This window comes from Pneumocystis murina, assembly GCF_000349005.2.
Source record: "Pneumocystis murina B123 chromosome Unknown supercont1.7, whole genome shotgun sequence".
NCBI classification, from domain to species: Eukaryota; Fungi; Ascomycota; class Pneumocystomycetes; order Pneumocystales; family Pneumocystaceae; genus Pneumocystis; species Pneumocystis murina.
Window position 1 is genome coordinate 417,018 of NW_017802365.1, and position 12,173 is coordinate 429,190.

The window sequence follows — 12,173 nt, forward strand, 5'->3', positions numbered from 1 at the left end:
TTAGAGTTCGGACCCGTTATATAATTAAGTCACATGACTCTTATCTCCACGTGATCTGATTGATAAAAATTAAACATAAGTATAGGATAAAACATAAAATAACCTATAAAAAAAAAGAAAAAACTAAACACGACAGAAATCCAGTATAAATGTCCAAAAAATATAGAAAAAAACGAATAAAATAAATAAAAAATATGAAAGTAAAAAAAAAAACAAATCGTTCAAGAATATAATTATAAAGTTAAAGAGAATTATATTAAATATAGCAAAAATAATTAACAACCAAGATACAAACTATACAGATTGAAGATGGAAGGACATTTGAGAAGAATTACGATCATAAAATATGGAATTTCGATGAATAATGAGTTCTTTAATGACTTCTTGAGCTTTTCCTAAATGGGTAACAGTTTGTGAGAACGAATAATTAGAAGGAAATGGTTGTAGGAAATTTGGACCAAAAATAATAGCCAAGTTATGTGCTACAAGACATATTAGTAAAAATAAAAGAAAAACAAAGAATAATATTTAAAAGAATACGAAAAAAAGAAAACTTCGTAAAACAATTATATCATACATACCATACATTTGATTAACTGTTTCATAGTTTATTATTCTATTAAAAGGTTACTTGAGGAGATTATGAAGAGACGAACTTACTTTTCGAAATGTTCGACAAGTCGTTTAACTAAAAAGTAATTGTAAAAAGGAAGACTTCTAATAAGAGTTTTCAATAAAATTATCCTCTTATGATAGTCAGAAATATCTAGAAAATATTAATTTAAACCTTTATAATAAATATAGGATTTTACCAACAAGGCCAATAAATTTAGGATATAATTTATACGTCATTAAGGGTTCAGGTAGTTCGCGAAGCCATAATTTAAGAGCTCCAGCAATAATATTAATATCCGCCCAACGGCCATCTTTAAAATCCACATTTTCACCTGCATCAAATAATGTTTTCAATGAATTTACTTTAGAAACTGAGCCAGGAACACGATAAATTCCCACTTCTTGAAGACCTAAAAAATGTTAAAAAAAGCGGACATTAAAATTTAACAATTTACCTCTAGCTTCTATTTCGATAATTAAATCATTTACAATCTTTGGAATATTACTTTTTTCTCGACAGCACAAAGTTTCCAAATCCACACCATAACCTTAGAAATATCAAAACCAAAAAAAAACAATCTTCAATTTTTACACTTACAAGTTGTAGAATCTAACCCGACAGATGGAATTTTAACTGCAATATTTACTGATGCTGCATGTGTATCTTTCATCAAAATATTTTTCTTTTTATTAAAAGTAATTGCACTTAAATCTTTTAATTTTTTATACCATATTTTATACTCATCTACAGATGGTGCGCGAAGTAATATCTTTATTCCATTTCTTGATTTAATCCTAAACACACATTCATGTTTCGAATTTTTTAAAGTACTCACTGATGAATCGACCAAATCAATAACATCTAAAGGTTCAGATTCCAATGCTATAAGGAGATTAAAAGGAAATTCATGAGGAAATGCGGAATACATGCCTAAAACTTTATCTTTTGTAGAGTTATTCATAAACATGGAACTAGAATGAGATGACCAAAAAGAATTATTACCTTTATGTTTTAATGCTACTTTTTTATGATCCTCTTCACAAATTTTGGAAACATTTACATTTTCCCGTTTAATATCTTTATTAAGCCCCTCGAGATGCTTTTTTATGGAACCACAATGTTTTTGATTTTTTTGAATCGTGATTATTTTCTTTTGTATCAAACTTTCAAAAGGTTTTCTTATATTACTAAACTGCAAGGGATAATTTTCATTTTCCGAAACCATTTCAAGAGTCCTCAAATCATGAGTCCGAATATTAACAATGATATCATTCGTATTATCACATTTATCAGTCTGTTGATTTACTTCAAAGTTTTCATGATTACCAAAACCAATTACACGTAAAATGAAATCATAAAGAAATGTATACTTAATAAAATTTATGAGTTGACTATTTCCAATCACATCCGGAATACAAAATACAATTTTTAACATGCGCTGAAAGATCCAGCCAATACATGGAGTAAATGAAAAAGAATTCTTAACTGTTACAAGTGGAATAATAGAAGCAAGATCTTCCACCTGACCATTTAAACCTCGTGCAGATGCTACCATAGACCAAGCATAAATAAATAGTCTAGACTCTGGACGAACCAAAGCAGCAGCAATAGCATTGCCAACAAATGAAGGTAACATAGATTTGTCTTTGATCAAATCATTTCCATCAAAAGGTCCAGAAAAGAAATCTAAATGAGTCATTGTTAATTTATAAACACCCAATAATCGTAGATATAACAATATTCGATTCACTCTCGTGCAACAATCAATATTAATATCAGTAATTTGACTAATAACCCATTTAATAATATTATGCCTTAATCTAAATAATTCTCTTATTGAATGAGGGAACATGTTTATCAGTAAATCATGAGATTGAGATCCGCGAATTTGACTTAATAAACTATACGTATCTTGTAAAACATAATTATCATTTTGAAGAGATATTGATTCGTGATATTCGAAGAATGATTCTAAGTCCCTGAATTGAACTTGAAAAAGTTCAAAGCAATATATCCAATCTTCCAGTGTTAATTTCTTAAATATACTAGCAGTTAATCTATCGAGAGTATATGCTAAATTAAAAAGATCTTCATCACTATATTCTGAAGAAATATCTATTTCTTGTAATATTTTTATAGATATAACGTGTGATAATTCTATTTGTGGTTGATAAGACAATTTAGCAAATAATTTTCTCAGATTTTCAAAAAGATCAAGATATTGAGACATATAATACTGTAATTCATTTTTTGTTGATACAATTTCTTTCCAGTTTTGTAATTGATCATTGGCTAATTTTAAAAAAGAATAAAATCCGTCCAACATAGATAAATCATCAACAAAATCATCAAAATAATGCGTAAGCCACAATATTACGCATTCCAACACACCAACATGTATTTTCAAATAAAAATCGTAATTAAATAAACTATAATTACTAGAATCAGATGAAGTCCAATCCGGAAACATTCGATTATTTTTTGCATATTCAGAAACTTTCATATTAACCCCAATTCTTGATGCAATTGCTTTAGAACCAGCTAAACGTTTCTTAAAATGTTCAAGAAGAGTCTTTCTATTAGCAATATTAAATTATTTTCTTTATACTCACAAATGGCGCACAAAACGAACGAAATATAGAGAAAAAAATTAAGCGAAAATCTCCTGTATTCATATAAAGATCAAGCTGGATATTCTTCGATTCATGAATTAGGCGTTCACTGAAATCATCTATTCCTAAAACGAGAACATCTATAAGACGTTCAAGAGATCCTGCTTTAACAATAACTTGATATGATAGTATTGTTCGAAGAGGGTTTACATTATCGCATGTTTTCTCATTTTCAAAAACCTTTAATATATTATTGTCTTATATATTAGTTCCTGTATATAAAAAATTAATATCAACTCACCTTTAGAGGAAAGTTTAACACAATTCGATCCTTTTTTTTCTGAAATATTCCGAATTGATCTTAAAACCAACTCACCATCAACATAGTAAAACAAACTCTCGTTTTCTCCAAAAACATCTTGAGAATTTTTGGAAATTAAAGAACTCTTATCCCTCAAATTTACTGTTTTATATCGAATTTTACTATCGAAATCAAAATCTGTAATAAGCATAGAATATCTATTGAAAGGAAATGAACTTCTTTTCAAATGTTTATTTAATTTCTCTAAATCGGAAACTTGTACTAATGGATTATATAAAGAAGAATCTTCTGTAATTGAATAAGTTTCTATGTCGGTATAAACATTCTGATCTTTATAAATCTCAGATAAATCCATAAAATCATGCAAACTACATGAGTTATATATATAATTAAATATCAAAAAAGCGCATATGCCAGATTTAGTGTTAATATTTTGAGAAAAATCAAATTGTAAAGATAAACTACGTTTCAACGGTTCACATTTAAGCGATTTTTTAAAGAAAACATCAGAAAATATCGACTGTGGATTACTTCTGACACAATTAAGTTGTTTAAATAGTTCTTGTAAGATAATACTCCTATTTTCATCACCAATACAAATAAATGATTTGTTAGCTAATACAATGCATCTCCATCTCTCTAGTTTTTTTTTTACTAAAATAAAAATATCATTAAATAATTCTATATTTATTAATTTATTATTGGAGCCCTATAAAAGTTAAAATAAATAACAAAAAAAAAGGCTTACATAGAAAGATATAAAATTTTCAATATAATTTAAGATTTCCCCGTAATATGGTATAGTTTGTTTAGAAATTTCAATCTTAGATAATTTATCAGATATCAAAGTATCAGGCATATATATAGTTTTATCAGTCATATAAAAATCAAACTCATGTAAATCATTCATAATAGATGCGGAATTCTGTACAAAATTTCTTAAATTCAAATCAACCAATGTCCATGTTTCTCTTAAACGAATTATAGAAGGAGAACATAAAGCAATAATAATAGAAAACCATCCTGCCATATCTCCAAAATTTTTTAAACAAATTGAAACAGATATCCAATATGCACAAATATTAGCACGAAGCTGAGAAGACATTTTATCATTTGTTTTCAAAAGTTGTTCAAGAACAAGTCTAGTAATAAAGTGTATATGCCGATGCCCAAAAATCAAGGGATTTCTAATTAAATTAAATGATACTTTATTAAAAAATAAAGACAAGTCCAATGATGGGTCCCATGTATTAAGAAAACGTTGATGAAAATAATATAATTCACGTGAAAATACCTCAGGAGGAATTTCCAAAATAGCTTCTACTGATAATCCAAATTCCAAATTGTTATCATAAATTTTATAAATAGAAAAATCTATAATAAAATTAAAAAATATTAAAAACATATGAAGAGAACCTATAGCTATTAGATCAAATAAATCACTTTTTAGAGTTAATTCTTTGTTTTTAATTTTATTTCTTAATTTTTGACTTAAAATACTATTATTGGGATCAATTCCATTTTTTATTAATTTCTCAATATTATCAATAATATTACTATCCTGAAACATCCCATAACATTTATCACACCATATATTAATCATTTTTTCGATGCTTGAACTGAAATCTACTAATGATTCAGAAACAATAGATATTATAGTTCCTAATATTGTTTCAGAAGAATCCCAAAACCCTATAAGGGTAGAAAATAATTCAAAAATATCAAAATTAGTCGTTGTATTATTAATTCCTAGCATAATTTCTAATAATATTCTAGTTGTAGTAGCCTTTAATGTCTTATCATAATTTAACAAGATATCTTGAACATCATTTGATATAGACATTGAATTAAACTCCGTTAATGCAGTGTTTTTTAAAATTGAGAACTCAACACTCTTAGTTAATTTTTGAAATAGTGAATATTTTTTCAAAAAACATATAGCCGATTCCTTAGATAAAATAAAGCGTCTTATTATTTCCTCATTGTTGATAGTCATAAGATACAAATCCTCGCCAAATAATTCAGAAGAGACTAAATTCACATTTTTCAATAAATTAAATACAATATTTACGTCAAATACATTATAAACGACATCCAGTTTCCATAACTTTTTCAAATCAATATTATGAGCGTTTGAATTGGGATGTAAATCTTGATCTTTATTAAATATAAATGATCCGCGATAACATAATACAAGAATATTTTCTATGAAAAATATACTATTCATATCCTTTTCAAAATCCTGAATAAAACCTTCAAATTCCGTTAAAATGACACCAAAAAAAAATCTTTGTAAATTATTCGTATCGTATAGAATAGATCTAACATTTAAGTCAAATTCTGACGAAGAAAATTTATATTCCATTGAATCAGAAGTATTCTGCAAATCATATGAATACATGACGTTATAAGAACTATTACTTATTTCTTGAGGAGTGTAAAAATATAATTTTGATCCAGATAAAATAGTCATACAAAGTTTCCAATTATTACAAGAGTTCGAAAATCCAGAAAACTTATGATCTGTTTCATCCATTCTGTTTAACCATCCTTTATGTATAATTGAATCTGATAAAAGAGATACGGAATGTTCTTGACAATCAATTCTGTGTTTTTGTGTCGATTTTTTTTTCTTCCACGAAATACTAGGGGTATTTTTGGTCAAAACATTTCGCTTTTTAAATATCACCTTTGAAGAATCCAAACTACTCATATAGTTTGAGGGCATATTAAGATTATTTAACGATTGAGATGCTGGTGCATGAAGATATTGACTAATCTGGTCTGAAAAGGATTGATCCATTGACCCATCCAGACAATCTTGCTCACAGCTTTTATCTAAATCCATTCCACCATGTTCTTGTTTCATCATTCCCTCGTGTTTATGAGAATTAGATATTTTTTGTATTTTACGAGAATAAAAGAAAATATGGTTGAATCTTTGCTTATTTTTAGATTTATTATTATCCACGCATAAATTCTCTATATCCTTATAAAGATATTTAGAATCAGACTTCCTTTTTTCCTTCTTATTTGATTTCATTGATAATTTTTTGAAACCTTAATATTTCTTAAAATTTTGATATTTTTAAGAACAAAAATAAAAAAGCTTTCCTATAAACTAAAAAAGATAAAACTCATTTATAGTATTTAATTCTTTTATTAAAACTTTTTTAAAATTTAAATAAACCATCAAATTTATAATTTCGTAGTCTCAGATGTTCAAGATCATTAAAGATACTTGAAAAAAGGTAAAATATATTTTTTAAAAAAAAAAACAAAAAACAAGAAGAAAATATAACAAACTAATTGAAATTAAAAAGATGAGATATTTTTTTAATATAAAGATAATATAAAATACAAGGTGATTTTAAGAGGAAAATAAGTTAAAGAGATAAATAAGAATAGAAATAGATGGAAATTAGATTATTCGTTATCCCAATTTGGATTTGGACCAGGTGGTTTAGGTCCACCAGCAGGTTTAGACATAATAATCTTTGAGAAATTAAAAAAATAAAAATATTAATAAAAATAATATTTACTTGATCAACACGTAAAATTGTCAATGCAGCTTCCGTAGCTAGTTTGCATGCCCATGACTTTACAGATAAGACATCAAAAATACCAGCAAGTTTAGCGTCAAATGGTAAATCATTATTTCCCTTAAAAAAATATAAAACGGAATAATAAGAAAGAAGAATATTACCTCAATATCTACGCCAATTGTACAATTGTTATCAGCATGGTGAAAAGCATATAGTTTTCCAAGAACTTCTGTAGAATCAAGTCCGGCATTTTCAGCTAAAGTTCTTGGAATTACTTCAAAAGCTTCAGCAAATTTTTTTATTGAATATTGGAAAATCCCAGAAACTTCTTCCGAATAAGAAAAAATCCGTTTGGAAAGTTCCATTTCTGTTGCACCAGCTCCAGCAACTAAACGAGGATCTTTGACAATAGCCTTAACAAGGTTTACTCCATCATCTATCGCCCTTTCTACATCATCTAAATAATTTTGAGTAGCACCTCTTAATACTATAGTAGCTGTTTTTGTAATTTCATTTTCTATACTATCAACAATTGTATCTATCATTTTAATAATTACCTTGACGAAATACTGTTACTCTATCACCACCAATTTCAATTGTTTCAACAACATCAACAAATCCCATCTCCTCAGGCATAGGGGCACCAAGTCTTGCTAAAGGGGTGGCTCCAACGACCCTACAAAGTCTTTGAAGATCAAATTTACTTAAAACTTTTATAACCAACAAATTATATTTATTCAAATAATGTAAAACAAGATCACCTATACCTCCACCAGTAACGATAACCCTAATCCCACAATCAAAAAGCTCTTTAACCATCTATCATTATTAAATAAGATCATAAAAAAATAAATATCATAACCGATTCTAAAAGAACTTCTTCCCCTTTACTAAACTCAAGCATTTCTTTAGCATTCTTTAAAAGCACAGTCCCCTTTGTTTCCGTTTGACTTATATCTAATGGACATGAAAATACACCAACTTTTGCTTTCAAAGCTTTTCGAACAATTCCTTCCGGATCTCTAGGAAAAACCATCCCTTTAACAACTCTTGATTCATCCAAACATCCGCCCAAAATTTTTACAACACGAATACAGTCAACATTAAAATGTAAAGGATTCTTAGGAAGTACTAATAATGTCGCTTCTGCTACAAGACTCCCAAGCAACTTTTCATATCCAAATTGCTTCGATGAAATAGATGATTTAATTGCTTTCAAAATTTCATCACTAGATTTAATATCTTCTACTTTATCTACCGATAATTCTATCATTTATCAATATCGTTCAATATTTTTGAACATAAAACCTTCTAATGTCTTTAAAGCAAAATCCCGTGCCATCTCATACCCTTCTTCAATTTCAGAAGGATGAAGACCCATCCTAATAAGTGCTTCTGCATGTTTTAGAAGTTCCCCGGCAAATATTAAAACGAAATTTGTTGCATCTCCCATCTATACCAATTATATATATAAAAAAAAAGTATAAACATGCCTCTAAATCCTGCTGTTTACTAGCCATAACAACAACCTTTGCAGCTGGATGAACTATATCAAGTTCTTCAAGAATTGTTGATGCATCTGAACTCACTAACATTTTCTGTTTATATCTTAAACTAATTTCAAAAAAAAAAAAAACACAAACAGCTAAATGATTAAGAATGATTTTATTATATCCATTAGGACCATAAGAAGTCCTTACAATCTCTATTCATCCATTAAAACTCTTTCAAAGCAAATATCTTTTTCTAACCAGAAAGTTCGCTAATTGCATGAATATTTCGAATAACAACGTCTTCTACACCCTGCTGAGTTCGATAACCCTCTTTAAATAGCGCCGGGCCAGACGCTTTAGGCATTTTCAACGACATTTTCTGACAAAAAAGTCTTAATTTTTAAGGACTTAATTTTTTCCAAGTTAAAATTTGAACGAAGAAAAAGAGTAAAAATTAAGATTTAATAATAAAATACAAAAAAGCTAAAAAAACTAATATAAAGTTATTTAATGAGTTTAAAAAAGACTCTTGGATGTATAAATTTCACCAGACCAACGTCCTCGAAAAAATTCAGGATTGGATCCAGGCTAAAAAATTAGAAAGAATTTTGAGATAAAAAAAAGTAAATACCACATAAATATCACTAAAAAGAGTTTTTGGATCAGGTGTTGGAAAATCGCTTTCTTCAGCCTCTTTAACTTCTTTATCGACATGGGATCGAATTGATTTATCAATAGTCTTAAAGAATTAAAAAATAAAAAAAATAAGAAGAACAAACTTTAAATTCAGATTCGGTAATCACATTGTAATCCAACATTATCTTCTTTAGGAGGGAAATACAATCATTAGTATTACGCACATGTTGAATTTCTTCTCTTGTACGATAACTAGTTCCTGGATCGGACATCTATATATAGATAAGTTATTTAAAAATAAAAATGTTAAAAAGATACAGAATGGCCGCCATAACGATATGTAACAAATTCCATAACTAATGGTCCATTTTTGAGACTATATTGTTTTGAAAAGGCGGACGCATGTTTAACAGCAAGTACATTCATTCCATCTACCTGAATACCAGGTATATAATGACCACGTTTGTAATAATCTGTCATTGCACTACTTCGTTCTGCAGAAGTTCCCATTCCGTATTTATTATTTTCACATCCAAAAACGACAGGAATCTTCCAAAGTTTAGCCATATTATAGGCTTCAAAAACTTGACCTTGATTCGATGCACCATCGCCATATAGAGTAAAAGTAGTATTAGGTCTATTCAAATATTTCATAGCAAAAGCAATTCCTGCACCCACTGGAACTTGTGCTCCTACAATTCCATTACCCCCATAAAAGTTTTTTGAAAACATATGCATGGAACCACCTTTACCTCGAGAAACACCATCAACACGACCTAATAACTCTGCTATAATCGATTTAATACTAGAGCCCCGAACATACGCAAACCCATGACATCGATAAGCCGTAATTACTTGATCCTCGGGTGTAATTGCTTGTTCAATACCAACTGCAACTGCTTCTTGTCCAATATACAAATGACAAAATCCTCGGATTTTTTTCGATTTGTACAATAAATCCGATGCCAATTCCATACGCCTTATTGTTACCTTGAAATATTAGTTAATTATTCCTATCCTTTATTTTTTATTTCATTTTTTAATTCATTTTTTAATAAAAATTAATTTTGCCCTTTTTCAAATATCTTACCATATCAGAATACATTTTAATCAGCTCTTTCTTGCTAACTGTAATATCTAAAGGGAGAGGATCAAGATTATATGTTTCAAAAACTGATTCTGGCAGTTTTATATGGTATAATTCATCATATTCTGAATTTCCTTTTATTTTTTCAGATGATGAAAGACCTGTAAAAATTGTACGTTTTCCTCTTAAATAGGAACTAAAAAAGGTTTTTGTTCTTAATGTTTTTGATTGGAATTTTATCATTCTTAAAAAACTAGTAAAAATATTACTTTTTACTAAGCTTAACGTCGACATCTTTATATTATTAAATTTTTAAAAAAACTATTATAAGAAAAAATAGGCTTTTTTATAGTAAAAATATAGATTTTTTAAACAATTTTAGAGCTATTTTTAAAATATTACTAAGAAAATCATAAGAAATAGGTTTAAAATGAATTTTTTAAAGTAATTTTACTATTTCATAATAAACAAAATGCACTTTTTAAGGGTAATTAAGTGATTTTTTTTATAAAAATGGGTATTTTTTTAAAAAATTATTAGTATATTTTTATTGGATGATAAACATTTTGAAATGATAAAATTTAGATATATTTTGATAAAGAAACAAGCATTTTATCAAAATTGGGTTTCAAAAAGATATATACATTATCAACGTTTTAGACGTACAAGTTTTGGATTAGAAAATCGAAGTTTTTGGTGCATTTCAGGTAAATAGAGATTCTTTTTTAAATACTATAAGATTTTTTTATTTAGATAAAATTTAGGTGTTATTTCATTAATAGCAGGTGTTTATTATTTCTCACATATAGGTTTTTTTTTTGAGAAAAAGCTTATTAAGAATTTAAATGATCTTAGAATACGTTCCAATATCAAATAGAAGAAGATTTAATGATGTATCTCCTCAATTTGAGAAAAAAATATCACAAGAAACATATCGACAAATTATACATCAATATAGAGGGCGGATCTTACCATCTAATCATCCATTAACACGTCGTGTACAACAAGTGATGATACGATTAATACGTGCATCAAAATTAAAAGATATAGACTGGGAAATTCATGTTTATGAGTTAAATTATATTTAGAATTGACTTAATTATATACAGGTGATTGATGATCCTCAACGAAATGCCTTTATTCTTCCAGGTGGAAAAGTATTTGTTTTTTCAGGAATATTACCAATCTGTAAAAATGAAGATGGTCTAGCAGTTGTTCTTGCTCATGAAACGGCTCATCAGATTGCGCGTCATTCAGCGGAAAAGTTATCATTTACAAAACTTGTTCTTTTTGGATATTTTATTATATCTCTTTTTTATGATCCTTCAATTTTAGGCCGGGCTATTATAGATATTTGTCTTTTAAAACCAAATTCTAGAAAACTAGAAACAGAAGGTGATTATATTTTACTTTTATTTTCATTTTTACAACATTATAATTTATAATAGCGGACTATATAGGATTAATGCTTATGAGTGAAGTAATTATCTTTTTTATCTTATTTTTATGGGTAATAATTCATAATAAAGGCATGTTATGATCCTAATGAAGCTCCTCGTCTTTGGAAAAGAATGTCTATTTCAGAAACTAAAACACCTCCAAAGTAACATTTTAATTTTTTTAAATTTAAATTCATTTTATAGATGGTTTAGTACACATCCTACACATGATAACCGTATTACTAAAATTAATGAATGGATGCCGGAAGTATGAACATCTTTATTTAATATTATATTTATCATGTTTTTTCCTACAGGCTTATAGTAAATATACAGAAAACGACTGTTCTAAGTATTCTCGGGGGTTTTTCAGATCATTTAGTTATTTCTAACCTTTTTTTCTCATTTTTTTAAAAAGCAATT

The 12,173-nt window shown here is 27.7% G+C and overlaps 4 protein-coding genes across 4 annotated transcripts; 1 reads left to right on the top strand and 3 right to left on the bottom strand.

Moving 5' to 3' along the window:
• Window positions 1–294: 294 nt before the first annotated feature.
• On the bottom strand, window positions 295–6,738 carry PNEG_02803 (hypothetical protein; the record flags this gene model as incomplete). Its single annotated transcript, XM_007876645.1, has 11 exons — window positions 4,967–6,738; window positions 4,299–4,924; window positions 3,530–4,259; window positions 3,229–3,485; window positions 1,547–3,188; window positions 1,214–1,498; window positions 1,071–1,163; window positions 813–1,025; window positions 661–766; window positions 582–616; window positions 295–482 (listed from the first exon to the last, which is right to left on the bottom strand). Exons 1-11 carry the CDS (start codon window positions 6,591–6,593, stop codon window positions 295–297), a joined length of 5,802 nt encoding a protein of 1,933 aa, XP_007874836.1. The 5' UTR covers window positions 6,594–6,738.
• Window positions 6,739–6,881: 143 nt separating this feature from the next.
• On the bottom strand, window positions 6,882–8,979 carry PNEG_02804 (T-complex protein 1, theta subunit). The gene is made up of 9 exons (XM_007876646.1): window positions 8,847–8,979; window positions 8,739–8,800; window positions 8,589–8,693; window positions 8,404–8,548; window positions 7,958–8,361; window positions 7,653–7,914; window positions 7,257–7,612; window positions 7,093–7,212; window positions 6,882–7,045 (listed from the first exon to the last, which is right to left on the bottom strand). The coding sequence occupies exons 1-9, from the start codon at window positions 8,962–8,964 to the stop codon at window positions 6,977–6,979; spliced, it is 1,641 nt and encodes a 546-aa protein (XP_007874837.1). The 5' UTR covers window positions 8,965–8,979; the 3' UTR covers window positions 6,882–6,976.
• A 118-nt stretch (window positions 8,980–9,097) lies between these two features.
• PNEG_02805 (pyruvate dehydrogenase (acetyl-transferring) E1 component, alpha subunit) lies at window positions 9,098–10,573 on the bottom strand. Its single transcript, XM_007876647.1, has 5 exons — window positions 10,315–10,573; window positions 9,543–10,214; window positions 9,368–9,496; window positions 9,220–9,327; window positions 9,098–9,176 (listed from the first exon to the last, which is right to left on the bottom strand). Exons 1-5 carry the CDS (start codon window positions 10,552–10,554, stop codon window positions 9,105–9,107), a joined length of 1,221 nt encoding a protein of 406 aa, XP_007874838.1. The 5' UTR covers window positions 10,555–10,573; the 3' UTR covers window positions 9,098–9,104.
• Window positions 10,574–10,882: 309 nt separating this feature from the next.
• PNEG_02806 (hypothetical protein) lies at window positions 10,883–12,142 on the top strand (the record flags this gene model as incomplete). Its single annotated transcript, XM_019757746.1, has 8 exons — window positions 10,883–11,018; window positions 11,076–11,120; window positions 11,167–11,375; window positions 11,421–11,706; window positions 11,760–11,791; window positions 11,841–11,914; window positions 11,955–12,018; window positions 12,068–12,142. The coding sequence occupies 8 exons, from the start codon at window positions 10,883–10,885 to the stop codon at window positions 12,140–12,142; spliced, it is 921 nt and encodes a 306-aa protein (XP_019613295.1).
• Window positions 12,143–12,173: the final 31 nt, after the last annotated feature.